This window comes from Tasmannia lanceolata, unplaced genomic scaffold (genome assembly GCF_043159265.1).
Source record: "Tasmannia lanceolata isolate RefF3 unplaced genomic scaffold, GAP_Taslan_0.1 ptg000003l, whole genome shotgun sequence".
NCBI classification, from domain to species: domain Eukaryota; kingdom Viridiplantae; phylum Streptophyta; class Magnoliopsida; order Canellales; family Winteraceae; genus Tasmannia; species Tasmannia lanceolata.
In genome coordinates this window covers 60,463,146-60,481,139 of record NW_027518680.1, presented here as the reverse complement: position 1 = coordinate 60,481,139, position 17,994 = coordinate 60,463,146, and the positions used below count along the sequence as shown (strand labels likewise).

Below are 17,994 nucleotides of genomic sequence, written 5' to 3'. Positions count from 1 at the left end.
AGAACACTTAGCAAACAACTTCAGCCAGAGTAATTGTTCTACGTAAATCAAGACTAACTATTACAATGTTGAACATTTCAAAAGCATAATATATTAATATCAAATGTCAGCCAAACAGTGTCAATTTTTATTTTCATTTGAAACATATCTGCTGATTTCGACCAACGTAATTTGTGTACCTACAGACATTATTCCATATATGTTCCTACAGAAACAATCTTCTTTAGAAGTGAAATTAATACAAAATTTCAATACTGTAGGCAGAGTTTCAATATACTTTCGGTCATGTCGAATGAAAGCCTAAGAACCTAGTATACAAAATTCATGGATTTCGGTCTAAATGTCAACACCTCCAGAGAAGTCAATTAAATAAAATCTAATTCGAAATTTACTAAGAGGTATGTATTTATTTCCTGTTTTTTCTTGTTTCTTCAATTAAGATGCAAATATATCAACTAATTGTTAATGAATTTGCACATGTAATAGTGCAAAAAAAATTATTTTTCATGGTTCTATGATTTTAATATTTGGGGAATATTTTTTGAAATAGATTTGGGAAAAATTATATTTCAAAAAATACTTATGATCTATGCATGCTAACTTCTAATTCATTTATATGTGAGATCCTGCTCGATCTACTGATTGACATCGTCCAATTTTTTTACATATTAAAAAATAATTTCATTATTGAATTTTTGTTAGAAAACCCTTTAAAAAGGGAAAAGCTACGTGTTAGCTTCTATTTTTTTATAAGTGAGTTCTTCTGGCTTGATTTACCAGCTGATGTAGTTAATTTTTATTAACTTCCAAAATCAATTATTTTATTTATTTTTGTTCGAAAATCCATTTAAAATAGAGAAAACTTATTTTTGTACTAAAATATAAAAAAAAAAAATGATCTTTAAAGTCTTTAAAAATAGAATGGATCAAGAATAACAAAATTTATACTATTTTATTGTTATATACTATGTTTTATAATTTTTTAATTAATTTTTTATTTCATTAAAAATAAAAAATTAAATTTAAAAAATAATAATAATAAAAGCAAGGACCGTGAAGATTTAGCTATGGCATGTGGTACTCATTCATTATATTGTACTTTATTTATTGAAATAATGAATGGAGTGGCTTTTTTCCGACATTTTGTGCTTATTTGAAGCATACATTTATGTGATAGTAGACATTTGGAGTTTCCGAGTTTATAACTAACCTTATAGTCCAAACATACATGCCAACACATGTCATTAGGTGTTTGATCTTATTAAACCATTAGGGATGGTAGTCTTGCTTATGTAACTGTTTCAAAGTGAGTATGTGTGATTATTCTATTATTTTCAAAAAAATTGTGCGCTTATTCTATCATTTCCTTAAGTGTCACCTTCAATTTTCATCACCTGCAAGGACATTTATAAACTTCCGTGATTTTGCACAATTTACATCAAAATCTATGACCGAAACCGACATAATTCCATTTCTAAGGTGACCGAATTGTGTACCGAAACTGACATTTGAATACTTGTTCAAAAGTTACCAGTCGCATTTGGGATTGACGGAAGCAAATTTCAAGGTGTCAAAACTACTGACAACCAACAAGCACAATATAAACTATATAAGAATGGAAATAGATACATTAGATAGAGATGTGATACTTGACATAATAGCCACCACCTCATAAATGACAATGAAATCATTCAATAATTCTTTTAAGAAACAAAGACAATCAGACAACCTACTCCCTCACAACCACCAGGTAAATTCAAATACTATGTATGTATGTATATGTGTTCACTGTTCACACATGCATGTGTGCGTACGCATATGCGAAGATAGCACGCATATGTGAAGAAACACACACACACATGCGCATATATATTAGATAGCAATGTGATACTTGACATCATATCCACCACCTCATAAATGACAATGAAATCATTAGAAAAATTCAAATACTATGTATGTATGCATATATACCCCAGTACTAGATATGTGTGTGCACGCACACATGCGCATGTGTGTGTGTGTGTGTGTGTCAATCCCATGCATACATAAATGTTGTTTGCTTTTGTAACAAATGGTTCATTGACAAGGATAAAGGAGAAGCAGAAAAAACTACTAGAAGAACTATAAACGAAATAATGGATAAAAAGACAAACAAGAGTCACTAGCAAATCCAATCGTCTCCAACATAAGAAGGCAACAACTGACGAGACAAAGAAGCACCCTTAAAACAAAACGAGAGCTGAATAAACATGAAAATTACAACACAAACATTTCGTTCAATACCATCACTTAAGGAGCAACGAACCCCAAAGTTATCTACTCTATCCAACTTGGAGTTTCCATCTAGATAAATATGGGAGGACTCTGCTAAACTCAATCAAAAGGACTTCATCTCTCTAATGATCTGTTTGGTTGCCAGTAAAATTTAAAACCTAGGAAATTTTTAGTAAAATTTTCGTCCCATCCCATGTTTGGTTCCCTTTTAGCACTAGAATTTTTTTAATCCCACTCTTGTAATGATTGCTTATGAGTATGACATGGACTCCTTGTCCCCTCTTTTTCTTTCCTAGGGAATGATGTCCTCTCTCTTCCCTCTCTCTCCTCCCTTCCCATATTTGATAATGACACCCCTAAATTTTGGCGGGAATTTTAGGAATTGTAGGGAAAAAAAAAACTTAGCAAATCCCGTTGACTTCACTGTTGGGATTAAAAAGCTCCTAGGATAAAAAATTTACTGCAACCAAACAGACCATAAAGGGTTCAAGAATCACGGCGAGAGTGGTAACTCACCCTTAAGCCAGGCTATGGTGACGAGAGAATCTCCCTCCACCCACAAAATCGAACAGCCACAAGCCATAATGCAATTTATATCCATATTGTCAACTTCTCAACAAGGAGTTTCCCCTATATGATGTTTCTAGAGTTAATTTAAGGAGATGGAGAACAACATTTTGACTTTGATCAGTGACGCTGCTCACACATCCAACAAGGAGTCATAAATCCACATAATCCCTTCTTTGTATTCTTTTAGTGGCTCAATTTACGAGAAGCTTTCAGTTTTTTTTCTATTTTTTCCTTAGTTTTGGCCCGTCTTTCTGGTAAACTTTTTCTGAATAAATTCTTTCATGTATTTAAAATAAAAAAATAATAGGTTCACGATGACAAATTGTAAGCCGATCAATACTCATGTCATATTGAATTATAGGTAGGCAAGAGCTGAAAGCTGAAAGCCAGCTAGAACCAAATCCTTTAAAATACAGAAGTTTAGTTGGAGCTCTTTCCAGTACAGAAGTTTAGTTGCAGCTCTTAAATATCAATGTTCCATGAGACCAAACAATTATGTTCCAATGAATCAAGTTATTCAATTTTTAAAATATCCTAGAGAAATTCATCTTCAGGCTGCCAAATGCATCCTACAATATAAAAGGAACTATCTCAACTTCTTTTCCGACATACAAAGGGCTTCATGTAATGATCAACGGATACACAAAACTCGGATTTGGCAGATGGACCTAACACAAAGAGATTGATGTTAGGCCATTGTGTGATGTTGAACACTTAGTCTTATCTCATGGAAAAGCAAATAGTAAAGAACTGTGGTGAGATCTAGTAAACAAAAGTTGAATAATGGACAATAATCACTATCATTGTTAAGCTAACATGGGTTCATCATCTGATGCGTGAGTTACAACTTTCTGTACACTATTCTATGAAAGTGACATCAAACCTGAGGTTCAGTCCTATTTTGCATACATAAAAATAGCAAACTGAAATTGATTATGACTTTGTTCGTGAAAAATTAAAAGACGGTGAATTAGCACTGAGACACATCTCCTCCGTAGCTTCTTTGAAGCCCCCTAAACGCCCTTCTTAGGTTAGTATGCTTCAAAACTCCATAGTCGCGCTAACGCACAACGGCAACACTTTGTAGTTGCCCCCCCCCCCCCCCCCCCCCGGCCCCCCGCCCCCACATTAGTCAATTCGCTTGTTGCTTGCTCCCACGCATTGAACTGATTGACCGAATCGAGTTTATAGCGTCGTAGTGAGTCTCTGGTCCCTTTTTTTTTTTTTTTTGAATGGTAGTGAGTCTCTGGTTCCTTCATCAGTGGTAGTAGCTCTAGTCTCGTTAGTGAGGCTGACCGGTGAGAAAGAAAAGATCGTTGGTGAGGTCCGAGCAAGATTCAGTGAGTGGTACAATCTCATTGCTCCTTACTGGGGCGACAGCCCCCCCGGCTCTGGAACAGGCTCTTGCTCTAGCTCCGCCCAACGCTTGGAATGGTGAATTGATCAATTCTGAAACTAGCCTATTAGTAAGGGCCTCCGGCTAAGATAGATGTGCCGCTTCTCTTTTTTGGCAGGTTCAATATCTATCCTTACCTTTCATGGTCAGTATAAGATCAGTCTTGCTTGTTTGTTTGTCTATCTCTAAGAGGGAGGGTCCAATCCAGGATCAGATAGATAGGGCTTTCAGTCCGAGGGACAAGCAGGTTCTGCTGGAGAGGATGGCTCAGTTACAGCTGGAAAGTCTAGAACAGAACATCATTCTGGATATGCAATTGTTGGCAATGTCACCCTTGGGTGCCTGGTAGATCTAAACCACTTTACTGCAAACAAACTCTCTCCTCTGAGATTTGAGTATGTAAATGAACGCCTCAGAAAAGAATCGTCGTATGCCCCGGAAGATAGATTCTTACGAGCCATGCTTGGAATTCAGGTATCCACCGCAAAGGAAATTGCAAAGATCTTCACTAAAGTAGTTGCAGGAGACCAGCACCTCCCTCCCTCTATGTGTGAGTGTTGGTGTGGGGGGGTGCATGCAAGGGGTTTATGTCACTTCATGTATCATTTAAGTACTTGTATACAAATTGGTCATTCGCCCATTCATTATGTTAACTGACGAAATCATCTTAATGGACCTCCACCTCTACTCTTCTCCATCTCTCTTCCATGTATTTTACAACTTACACATAAAACTTACAAAGTTCAATAAGTTCTACACAGTAGTGAAAAAAATTTCAAAATAATTAGCAGGAAGGAAGCAACAAATAAGTGGATTGTACCGATCAAAAAAAAAAAGTGGATTGCAATAACCTCACCCTTACTTCATTTTTTAAAAAAAAGCCTATAAAAAGCATACAAATATACAGCAATAATGTCCAAATATTACAAATTAGATTAAACAAGAAAACAATCATAGCCATAATTCAATGATTACCGAACAAAATGAACACGCAGAATTTCGGGACCTTCTATTTCCTTGATTGTGCAAAACCTGAAAATTAAATTGCAATCAATAATTAAAACATGAGAAAAAATCCATAAATAATGTATGAATCAAGGAAGAAATAGCACAAGTAATAAGAGGCATCGCTTTCTCAATATAGAAGAATAAAGAGAGACTTTTATCCATAATCAAGAAGCAAAGTTAGATAGCTCTTCAGATGGGATTTTGGGTCTTTCTCAGATGGGATAGAGAGGAATTTGGTGCATGAGAAGAAATAATGGTTGTAAAGCAACTGAATAACCAATCAGCCCTTACACACTTTTTTGTAATATCATTATTTACACCAGTGAGAAAAATCAATCAAGTTAAGCAACTTCCATCGGCCCTTCTGCATTCCTTATGCCCAATAATCTCCGTGAGTAGCTCTGGTAGTCACGTATTCAAAATATTGAAGTTTCTAAATATTCCCCTATGAAAATGGAACAAAATTCATTTTTGGAATTTAGTTGAGGGAAAACAGCAAGTAAGGATCAAGATCTATACAGTGGATTGAAGGGAGAATGTCCCCCTTCTGAAAAATGATAGCGTCCCCCAAAATAACTGCAAAAAGGATCAGGAAGAATCTAGAGATAGAGATCGAGAGCTATTTGGGTAGCGGAAGGAGACGTAAATTTCGAGCTTTTCATTAGAATGCCATGCTTTTTTTATGGTATTTTTTTTTTTCTTTTTTTACATTGATATTCATCGACGGTGAGTACAGTGGTTTTCATTGAGAGCCTTTCCACACATAGAGAGAAAGAGAAGAAGAAGAAGCATTAGAAATGCCATGCTTAGGATAAGAAAGAAGCTAAATAGAAAACTAATAGTAAATGGCTATGAATTGGAGCCTAGAAATGGATTGGATGAAGCGATAATTAATCAATTTTCTAACAAATTCTCATCAGAATCGTAGTCTCGCTCGCCCTTAGATTTATGGAGACTTACCTCAATTCTCGAAGGTAGATAAATGCAATCTGAAGGTAATGTTTTCTACAAATGAGGTCCGCAAGGCAGTATTTAGTGTGGAAAAGGATAAACCTTCAGGCCCTAATGGCTTATCCCTGTGCTTTATCCAAGAGTTCAGGGAGAATATTTACAGTGACATAGAGTATGTTTTGAGTTGTCACTTCCTAATGCAGGTGCATCCATGCCATTCGAAGGCCGAGAAATACAGAGCCTTGATCAGACAATTTCGAACCGTCGGACCAAGCAACAGAAGGCACATATCAATGATCGAGACTGCAATTATGCCAGATCATATTTTTAGGAGGCCAATCAATCCAAGATCTTCAAAGAAATCGGATGGCGCTACAATCAATGGTCCTTGATTCACAAGGATTCAAATTTATTTGCTTTAGTTGTCTTATTTTATTTAGAACTTCCCCATTGGGTAAAATTACTCATTGTTCTAGTTTTCTTAGGAGTTTTAATTGTTTTATGTTGGGTGAATTTTATTAGAGAGATTTAGGCATTTTAGAAAAGTTTTAGTTAGTATTTTTTACCTTTCAAAAAATAAAAATAAAAATTAGTTAGTTTTTTTAGGAATTTTAGGGCAGTGATAACTGATAAATCGACGCATATGTCTCTCTCTCTCTCCTCTTTCTCTCTCTAACCCGGAGGGGAGGGAAAGACACATGGGGAGTCGATTTAAGATATATGGGGTCGATTTATCACTCCCCGAATTTTATTCCTTTTTTATCTTCCATCTTCATCTAAGAATTGCAGGTCCTGTGCTGAAACCAGATTCCCGATAAGTCTTTTTTCACCATCTACATTTGGCTTGTTGGATTGCAACAGCCCTTACCATTGAAGGCTTACAGGGTTTCCACAACCCCGTCCCAACAGTCCCCTTTTCATTCGCCAGTCCCTTCTCCCATAACCAAAATAGCACCCCAAGCACCTTGATCAACAGCCATCTAACCCAGTTTTTAGCCAGCCCTTGCCTGCACTTTCTTCCACCAGAAACTTCTCCTTTACATCACCCAAAAAGCCACCTCATCTTCCTAATTTCTAGGCCCAAAAACCACCCAGCAACCAGCTTTATTTCAGACAATACCCACAGCCCTTATACCCGAATTCTCAGCCCTCTTATTTGATCAAAAAAACCTCACCAACCTGCTGTTATTATAACTCCAAACTGCCACCTAAAGCCAGTCCCAAAACCTGATTTCCACCCAGTTCAGCCGTGTGAAGCCATCCCGAAAGTTCCCATTCTCTCAGCCATGCAACAGCCTACACCCTTCTGTCCTCCACAACAAGCAACTGATCTGTTCCACCCATCCTAACCTTCTTGATTTCCAACCTATTCTTGGATCTTCCAACAACCCCAACCGACTACCACTTCCCCCTCCAACCGATTCTTGAATATCAATAAAACCGCCAACCTCTTCCAAAACTCAACCCAAAGCACACCCAAGAACCCCCTCAAACAGAATCGATCAAGATATTGCTCATTGACTGAAGACTACCTTAAGAAAAGTAGAAAACCGGTTTCCACTTATTTAAAACTTTAATCGAATACCCCTTTACTTCCTTTCCATTGTTAACCAAATAGTCCAATACCCAAAACTTTACTATTCTTTAACAACTCCCTCCTCCATAACCGATTCCTTCTTGCCTTCTTTTAGCCATCCAACAACTACTACTTTACACCAATTTCCTTCATCCCTTAACCTTTCTTAAATTTCAATAACTATCCAATAACCATTCTTGCCAACCTCGAAAGAATTCCATCCTGTTCGAGTTCTTAATCAAATCAAAAACTTCAATTCTTTAACCAACCAAGAAACCTCTTTGCACCCTAAATGCCCAGTTTTTGCTAACACATCTTTGCAAGATATCATCAATGACTCGATCACAATCGGGGGAGGTTATATTCCCTTATCTCGCTCACCAAATGTATGTGTTGCCCCTCAAGCTGGTTGGAGTAAGCTTAATTTCGATGGTAGCAGTAAGTTGCATTGTAGGGATGGCTCTATTGTCTGAGTTGTAGTCCTGGGAGAGGCATCTTTTGTGACTCTAATGGTAGGGTTATGTTTTCGCAGGCCATTGTGGTGAGAGCAATGCAGGGAAGGGAGAGACTAGGGTGGTTTGGAGCAGAGTTAAGCTACCTAGGTAGGAGGCGTGCCCTGGCTAGAGATTCAAGCAGTATTTTGGATAGATTTTGGACCCGAACACCACTATTGAGAGCTCTTATACTCACACTCATCGTGAAGAAAACACATGGACGGACTGTACCAAACTTATTTGGATGGATATAGTAGAATAAAATGATATGCCTATCTTGTTGTCTTTGGAAAGTGGTGCCTTCGTTGCGGTTCTTGATTCTTTAACCTTTTGTCGCAGATCAAACTGGTTGATTACATCCTTGTTTTCTGTCTCTGTATTTTTAGGAAAATATAGTGGGGCCCAATCCATCAGATGATCCAAACCATTCATTAATTGGGCCCCAACATAAATAGGTTGTGCCCCAAAAATCATCCTCATAGAATCATCCTAACCCTTTGAATCAGCAAACGAAGGTTAAGATTATCCTATGGAGATGATTTTTGGGGCACTTTGGGGCCCAACAAATGAATGGCTTGGAGGCAAGAATAGTAAAGCAATTATTATTGTTTGTTTCTTACAAATACAGGCTCCATAAATATTCTAATTCTCCAACAAAACATAGAATACTAAAGCAATGTACATCGTTAAAGTGCCATAGTCCATAAAAATAAAACTTCTCATGAAAGAAACTTTTTGTTCAGATTAGGAGACAAGAATACCTTCCCCTTCTTGAGCTTCAAGCACTTCAAGCATAGTAAGCTTAGAATATGTCTTAGTTCACTAACATGGGAAGGATGGTATATTGGTATCGGCAATTCAATATATCCAAAATGACCTGAACAAAAAAAAATGGAATGTGTTACCGTAAGAGGTAAAAAGGGAAAAGAAAATAAAAAAGAATTTAAAGACTACATTGAGTAACTTTTCCATGAGGAAATTTTATTTTAAATAACGCACCTTCACATTTTCCATTTTCAGATGTGCCACAAGATTCACATTTACCAGATTCCAAAGGTAGGCCAAGGAAAGGATTTGTCAATTGACTCGGATGGCTAATAGGGCAATCACTTATAGATGATGTGCACTACAAAGAAAAAATTGACCATTAAATGATAATGCATGCATATCTAAATATACGAGTAGTCAGAGAAAATGCAACAACTTGCTCATAAGAAGTGGTAAATAAGTAAGAGAAGCAATCAAATTATACAGGAAAGAAAAAATTGACCATTAAATGATAATGCATGCATATCTAAATATACGAGTAGTCAGAGAAAATGCAACAACGTGCTCATAAGAAGTGGTGAATAAGTAAGAGAAGCAATCAAATTGTACAGGAAATTCTCGTAAAAAATAGCATAAGAATAATATAGCTTGTAGAAATAAAAGAAGTTTGATATACAAGAACTTGTGCAAGAACGGGCTTTTGAACAAAATATGAAAACATATATGAAGAAAATTCAACATATCAATTTTACTCTTATTGAAGAAGAAACATGGTGTGCAAGATGGCACAATAAAGATTAAAGATAACAAATTCTACAAATTTAAATCATGGATAGGTAAAAAAAACCAATTGTTAATAAAGAGTAAAAGACAGATAACTTCATCATCAATTAAGAAAATAAATTTATAACACCAAAAAAATTAATCAATGTTTTTACTAAATTTAGTGGTAAGTTGAAATAAAGCGGAACTAGGAGGAGTACGAACCACTAGACAGATATGCTATAATGAACAAAAAGAAGGGATGAAAAATTTTCAGTAACACATTGCATGTGATGGTGTAATAACTAGAAAGAATGAAAAAGAACACTCACACATTCTTTTTTTTTTAATAGTAAACACTCAAACATTCTTCAAACTCAAATCATGAGCATTGAAACAAACCAAAGCCTATAGCTATTGTTAATAAAGGATAAAAGAAACAAATAAATTCATTATATATAAAAATCTTAAATTTCAAAGAGTAGAGATGAACATGCTTTTTTACTATATTCATGTTAATTTTGAGAAAATAAAGGTGAATTAACAGTAGTAACTAAGCTTGATAAATGAGTATGAATTCATGCATGGATGGTAAACTCACATAGGAATGCTCATGAAGTATCAAAGACAGAGTATAAAAAAAAGGCAAACAATGGATACAAGAAAAATATTAAGTTGAAGAGGAAAAGAACTAGGCTTAAAGTCTGTCTTAATGAAAAGAAAACGCTAGTCAAGAAAATCGAAGCCTTTTACTTTATGGACCAGAATTAAACACACCCCTCGTGTTTCTCAATCGCTGATATGGATAAAAAGGGGATAGTGTATTTCCTAGGATTCCATCAAATGGAAACAAGGGTGACGCAATGCCTCCCTAATGATTGAACCAAGAATTTTTTTTTTTAATCATCAATCAAGCTTGATTGGACATATCTTGCAAATCTTGAAGCAGATTTTAAGGTAGCTAGTATTGGACATTATGAAGATTGTAAATCTCTTTCAGTTAAAATATTCTTCAATCGCAAGAGCATGTATGTGAATACAAAAGCACAAGACCAAAATGCAATGATTAAAAAGATATAGATCATGGTGGCGGTAACAACCTTCTGGAAATCGACTATGCTAGAAGCTTCAAAGGTGACTAAACAAAACAACTTTTGCACGCCATCTCCTCTATGGAGGATTAACAATAAGACTACAGAAGGTAACCACAATTGAAAGAAATTTATAGGATTACACAATTGGAAAGTAAAATCCAAAGTACACTCACAATTTCCTCAAAGGTACATAGACCAAATCTGATATTAAATATTCTCCCTTCTGTAATGAGGGGAGATAAGACGCTCTCCTCCATCTCTTTTAACTATTCTCACAACTGCATCATCAGCAAGAACGTTAATTAAGCGCTAGCATATAAAGCCAAGTAGCCAACACATTGATCAAGCAAAAAATATAAATAAAAAAAATCATGAAATATTGATTTCTAAATGACAAAGATATGTGAAAGAAAACAAGTAAAATATTCATCCATGGTTACTAGAAGAGCATTTCCTCTTAATGTCATAAATACAAACAAATACAAATAACCAACCAAATGGATTGATAATTTCTGCATGGAGCTCATGCTAACATCAAAAAGAGCCAGATATTATGATCGAATGTCAATAAGCATGGCAAGAATTAAGCACAGGAAACGCTATTTTCTGAAAAGATACATTGCATAAGTAATTGAAATCAATGCTTAAATGTGTTCTGGCTCGATCACCTAATACAAATGTTTAAAAATTCAAATTTTGAGCAGTTAATATGAATCTTATAACATTTTTCTGACTCATTTGATAGTTGACCTCATTTCTTGCCTAGAGACCAAGGTGAGTCAACTCAGACATGATATTTTTTAAGTCCAAAAGATCTTAACGAGACAAAGCATGGATATGCTAAAAATTGAGTCAACAAAGCAAGGTCACCAAAAAATGCTTTCCAGTAGGCTTGGAATCTTAAGCAGAACCAAACCATATGAAAGCATATCGTGTCAACAATAATGAAGACACGAGAATTCCATGATAGAAGAATTCAACAGAGAAGGTCAAAGGAGAAACAAGAATATCGATGAGACATACTAGCAACCATGCAATTCAAAACTTTGGAACAGGGAAAAAAGGACTTCAACCAACTACTGAACTCTTACAGAACTTACTATCAAAACCGGTACATTGACTAATACAACTTATTGTCAAAATGATATCGTAGCCAAATGGTGGTGGGGATTATTTTATGAATTTTATGACTTGTGTGCTAAAATAATTTATGCTAGTTACCAAACATATTGTACGTATCTTTCGACTCTCTAATATGTCGGACTCGAGTATTCACACTCCAATTTTGAGGGAAGGTATATCCTTGAGAGCTTCGAAATAATTTCGGTTGCTTGCAATTAGTATGTATTTGTCTTCAATGGGCCCACATAACGAAATTGTGTAGAAACCTGATCAGCATGGCCATTTTAAGGTTATGTCTTTCCACACTTTGTCCCCAAATAGTGACAATATCCCTATTCTCCCTTGCATACGTGATTTTGATTTGTCTACGCATATTGTTGCCTTCCTTTGGTTAGCACAGCAAGGAAAAATTCTCATTGGTAACCAATAGCTAAAAAAGCATAATTGTGAGATGAATGAATGCAAGTTCTACGGACTCAGGGAGGAGACTCCAGAGCATTTCTTCATCCATTGTCCTTGGTCAAGTCAAACTTGCTATTTATTCTTTGACTTGTTCAAAAATATTTTGTGCTTTGCCTACATCTCTAAAGTCAGCGACTTTTGATTTTGATTGGTCATCCAGTTGGTAGCAAAAGATATATTTCCTTTCAAAATCCAATTTCCTTTGGCCATTTGGCAAAGCTATAAAGACTTAAACTCCAGAGTTTCCACTGGTCATAGTAATAGAGTTTCTGCCGGTCGTAGTAATATCCTCGGCGGCTTGACTTATATCATCACTCGGGACTAGGAGAGCATTTTTCGAAAAAGTAAATTTTATTAGTAGAAAGGAGCAACACGAGTGGAGTCACCAAAAGGGCAAAAACAAAAACAAAAGCAAACTACAAAGATGGCATCTCATGCCATTCCATTAAATCCATACATAACACCCCATAGTTAGCAAGTATATCAGCCCTGGAATTTCATTCACATTAAATATGAGTAAAGGAAAATTTCACAATGGTGACGAAAATCCTCCTAATCTCACATAAATCCTCCTAATCTAACAAGGACCCTTTGCGAAAAACTGAAGTTCCCCGAGAAATCCTGTTCAAAACGGAACTACAGTACCAGGTTCCTTATTAATTAATGTCACATAACCCCATAACTTCAGAAAACAGCTGTGAAATGTACTCGCATTTACAAATGCACCTGCTCTCATTTGTACATAAAAATGAAAAATGTATGAGCATTTAGAGAAGAAAAAATGACAAACAGGTTCTTCCAAAGAATGATTGGTAGAGTCTCCTCCCTCTTCACATCAAATGGACAAAAACGACCAAGGGATGCATGAACATTTACATCTACTTCACGCCATTTATATAAATTACCATTCCTTCCGGGCACAGAAAAGCATACAAAAAAAAAAAATAATAGCAAGATTTCTTCTGTCCACATCCTCTATGAAATGAAATCCCATTTCTCCATTCCACAAATTGTAAAAATAAAACCCTAGCATAAACAAATAGCAGACGAGCATTTGCATTTATTTTACTCTGTAGGTGGAAATGCGGTAAGTGATATGTACATGAAATGAAATCGCATTTCTCCATTCCACACATTAACGTAAAAAATAAAACCCTAGCATCAACAAATAGCATGCACCTCTATTTTACTCTGTAAGTGGAAATGCAGTAACATACGCGTATATGAAATGAAATCGCATGTCTCTATTCCACAAATTAACGTAAAAAATAAAACCCTAGCATCAACAAATAGCATGCACCTCTATTTTACTCTGTAGGTGGAAATGCAGTAACATACGCATATATGAAATGAAATCCCATCTCTCCATTTCACAAATTAATGTAAAAAATAAAACCCTAGCATCAACAAACAAAATATAGATCTATTTTACTCAGTAGGTGGAAATACAGTAAGCGGCGTGCGTATGAAATGAAATTACATTTCTCCATTTCACAAATTAATATAAAAAATAAAACCCTAAGATCAAAAAACAGCGTAACGTTTCTCCATTTCACAAATTAATGTAAAAAATAAAACCCTAGAATCAAAAAACAGCATAACATTTCTCCATTTCACAAATTAATGTAAAACATAAAACCCTAGCAGCAACAAACAGCATTTACAACTATTTTACTCTGTAGGAGGAAATGCAGTAACTGACATGTATACGAAATGAAAAAAATAAAACCCTCGCTTCAAAAAAACAGCATTTACAGCTATTTTACTCTGTAAGAGAAAATGTAGTAAGCGACATGCAAAGATATTGAACGAACCAGAAGAGAAATTTCTTCTGATTTCAACTTCACGCACTCAAGAAACCCTAACACTCTAAATTAGAGCAGTAAATGTGAAGATAAAACCCTAATTCTAGCAAAGAAGTTTAAAAATAAAAAAAATAAAAATGTAACAAAAGAAGAAAATGAAAACAAGTACATTCATGGAAAAAGAAGAAGAAAAAAAAGGAAAAAAAAGAAGAGATAAAATGGGAAAAGAGAGGATTATGAAAACCTGCTGAAAATCGTAGCTTCGGATTCTCTTCTCTTCGCTAAAAACAAAAAGGGATTTTACAAACAGAAAGGGAAGAGAAGGGAGAGAACTGAGAGAGAGGGGTAGAGAATAGGGAAGGATGGTACTATTATTTTGATTAAAATGTGGTTTTGGGATGCTTCTATGTGAAATGACTAAATTACCCTCACTTGACAGTGTTGGAGACTTCGAGGGTCGATGAATTTTTTTGGGAAGTGACATATTTGCCCCTTTTTTCTTCCCTCGGACAGCCCCATCCAGTGTATTTGTGATTACTATTTTAATCTCAAGGGGGTGATCTGTGGACGAAAAAGGGTCAAATATGTAATATCGCTTCCTTTTCCTACCGACCGCTGGGTTTTAGAAGATGTGATTTTCCTAAAATGCCCATCCTCGGTCTACAAGCAGGGATGCGAAGGGTCCTGTTTTAATCAAGGGCGGTGGTAAATTCGCACCAACATTAGGATAGATTCACTTTAACGTGGTGCGAATTATCCCACAGGGGGTGCGAATTTATCATGACCCAAGATCAAAATGCAGTTTTGAAATTCTTCCCATTGAAATGACCAAATTACCCTCCCTGGCCAGCGTGCTGTAGCCGCACTTCTTTTTAGGAAGTGATTTATTCGCCCCCTTTCTTCTTTCCAGCCCCAATTAGTGTATTTATGACTACTTTTCTTACTAAAAGGGGTGGTCCGAGGAAGAAAAGGGACAAATATATCATTTACGTTCTTTTTTCTCCCAAGATGCCTTGAAGCTTCATTTTACTAAAATGCCCATCCTCGGTGGGGCCCACCACAAGGTTGGTGTGAGTCGCGTACTCGCGTGACCCTGTTTCTTTTTATCCTCTTCCTTACCGTACTGTTTTGATTAAAATGCGGTTTCGAAACGCTTTCCAGTGAAATGACCAAATTACCCTCACTAACCACCTCTGTAGTCTCAAATTTTGTTTTTGTATATTCATTCTCCCACATTTCCTTCCTCGGCCAGCCCCATCTAGTGTGTTTACGACTAGTCTTTTACACTGCAGGGGGTGGTCTGGAGAAGTAAAATTGGCAAATATATCATTTACCTTCTCTTTTCTCCCGCCGAGAGCTGTCATTTTCCTAAAATCCGTATCTTAGGTGGGGTCCACCACAAGCTAGTCCTACTAAAGGAATCATCCTACTATGTGGAGGGTTTGTCCTGGAAGATGTGTATTCTAAAGATAAGAATTATCCAATGTTGAACACCTATTTATTATTGATAAAGGATAAGTGTGATTCTTACCGAAAGGTCGAATTTTGGTAAGAATCACATTTATCCACACTTCTTAAATACAATGGGCATATTTTCGATCCTTTAAAAAAATCCTTGGAAATTATTTTCCTAGGTTTGTTAATGCATTTTTAAAGTAAAAATTATCTCAGCTAAAACTTTTCCCAAAAACTAATTTTTACATGGAAATGGGGCTATCCAACTTTGGAAAAAATATTTTCCAAGGTAAAAAATTCTGGTAAAAAAATTCACAGTTGCCAAACATGCCCGAGGTGTTTTTAGGGACTAAATCACATGGATTAATTTTAGGGAAAACTACTGAAAACCTCATACATAAAAACTTATCTACACAAATCACCCCAAAATTTTCTTAATTACCGATAGGGCCATAAATAGATATTAATTTTGCCTTTTACCCTTATATCACTCTTACAAAACCCTAAAATCTCTCCATCCATTAATCGTTTGAACTATCTCTCTCTCTCTCTCTCTCTCTATTAGAGAAATTATATGGAATGAGTGTGCATGCATGTGCAGACCAAAATATACGGGCCCACATTATTTGGGTGATCCAAGCCATTCATTTGTTGGTCCCTGACGTGGAGAGGATGTTCTCAGAAAATGACCTCCATTAGATGATCCTAACCCTCCAATCCCCATTTTAAACCTAAACAAATCGGAGGGTTAGGATCATCCTACGGAGGAGATATTCTGGGCACTTCCTATCCACATCAGGGATCAACAAATGAATGGCTTGGATCACCAAAATAATGTGGGCCTGCTGTATTTTTTGGCTGCTAAAATTTCTCAATTAAGAGAGAGAGAGAGAGAGATTAATGGATGAAGAGATTATACGGATTTCTAAGGTGACATGAGAAAGGTAAAATGGGTAGTAGGCAGAATTGGAATCTATTTATGGGGTGATTGGTAATTAATAAAATTTTGGGGCGATACGTGTATCTATGTTTTTATCTAGGGGGTTTCTAGTAGTTTTCCCTTATGCTCTGTTTGGATGCCGGTAGATGTAGGGAGGATTTGGAGAAGCAGAAGTCAAAGGGAGATTGAAAGTAAATCAAGAGGGAATCAGTCAAAGAGGAGATTGAGAGCAAATCTCCCGTAAGGTGTTTGGTTGGTTTGGGAGATTTTTTTTGGAAAATGTTATTGGCACTATTGTATTTTGATGAGGGCACTCTCACTTTATTAAAAGTATAGTATGGCCCGCACCATTGGATGATCCAAACCGTCCATTAGATGGGCCACAACCTAAATAGGTTGTGCTCCAAAAATTATTTCCATAGGTTGATCCTAACCGTCCAATCCATAGAGGGTTAGGATCAACCCTCTAACATTCAGATCGGAGGGTTAGGATCAACTTATGGAAATGATTTTTGGGGCAAAACCTACATGGGTTGTGGCCCATCTAATGGACGGTTTGGATCATCCTATGGTGCGGTCCATACCGTACTTTTAATAAAGTAAGAGTGCCCTCATCAAAATACATCAAAATACAGTAGTGCTGATAACATATCCCTTTTTTCTTTTTACAGGAATTTGCTAGCGACCTTCGCCAATTCCACTTGCTCGGCCTGTGGCCCGTCCTTATGCAAAGATTCGAAGAAGTAAATGGGTGAAAAAGGTGGCTAGCAAAAATATAGAAAAAAAATAAGTAATCATTACGTTTATTAGACTTGCTATAGGTGTGTGGTAAGTTTTAAATGAAAAATGACCGAAAAATGGTAATAAAGAAGGAAAATTACAAACAAAATATGACAATTAACAAACAAAACTACTCATGAAAGTTATAAACTTATGATAATTACAGAAAAATTAAAAGAAAATGCTATCAACACTACCGTATTTGTATTTTGATGGGGGCACTCTCGTTTATGAAAAGTACGGTATGGCCCGCGGATGATCCAAACTGTCTATTAGATGGGCTACAGCCTAAATAGGTTGTGCCCCAAAATTCATTTCCATAGGTTGATCCTAACCCTCTCATCTGAATGCTAGAGGGTTGATCCTAACCCTCTATAGATCGGAGGGTTAGGATCAACCTATATAAATAACTTTTGGCGTATAATCTATTTAGGCTGTGGTCCATCTAATGGACGGTTTGGATCATCCTACGATGTGGGCCACACCGTACTTTTAATAAAGTGAGAGTGCCCTCATCAAAATACAGTAGTGCTGATA

General features: G+C 36.2%; 1 protein-coding gene across 1 annotated transcript in view; it reads right to left on the bottom strand.

The window, feature by feature from the left end:
- The window catches only part of NRPD1B (nuclear RNA polymerase D1B), a 59,620-nt gene extending 44,960 nt beyond the window's left edge, over window positions 1-14,660 (bottom strand). Inside the window, exons 1-5 of the mRNA XM_077368094.1 lie at window positions 14,527-14,660; window positions 11,067-11,171; window positions 9,269-9,395; window positions 9,031-9,146; window positions 5,216-5,272 (exon numbers count right to left, since the gene is read on the bottom strand). Of these exons, the coding sequence (XP_077224209.1) occupies window positions 5,216-5,272; window positions 9,031-9,146; window positions 9,269-9,395; window positions 11,067-11,150 (384 nt within the window). The 5' untranslated portion in view covers window positions 11,151-11,171; window positions 14,527-14,660. The remainder of the gene's footprint in view (window positions 1-5,215; window positions 5,273-9,030; window positions 9,147-9,268; window positions 9,396-11,066; window positions 11,172-14,526) is intronic.
- Between the last annotated feature and the right edge of the window lie 3,334 nt (window positions 14,661-17,994).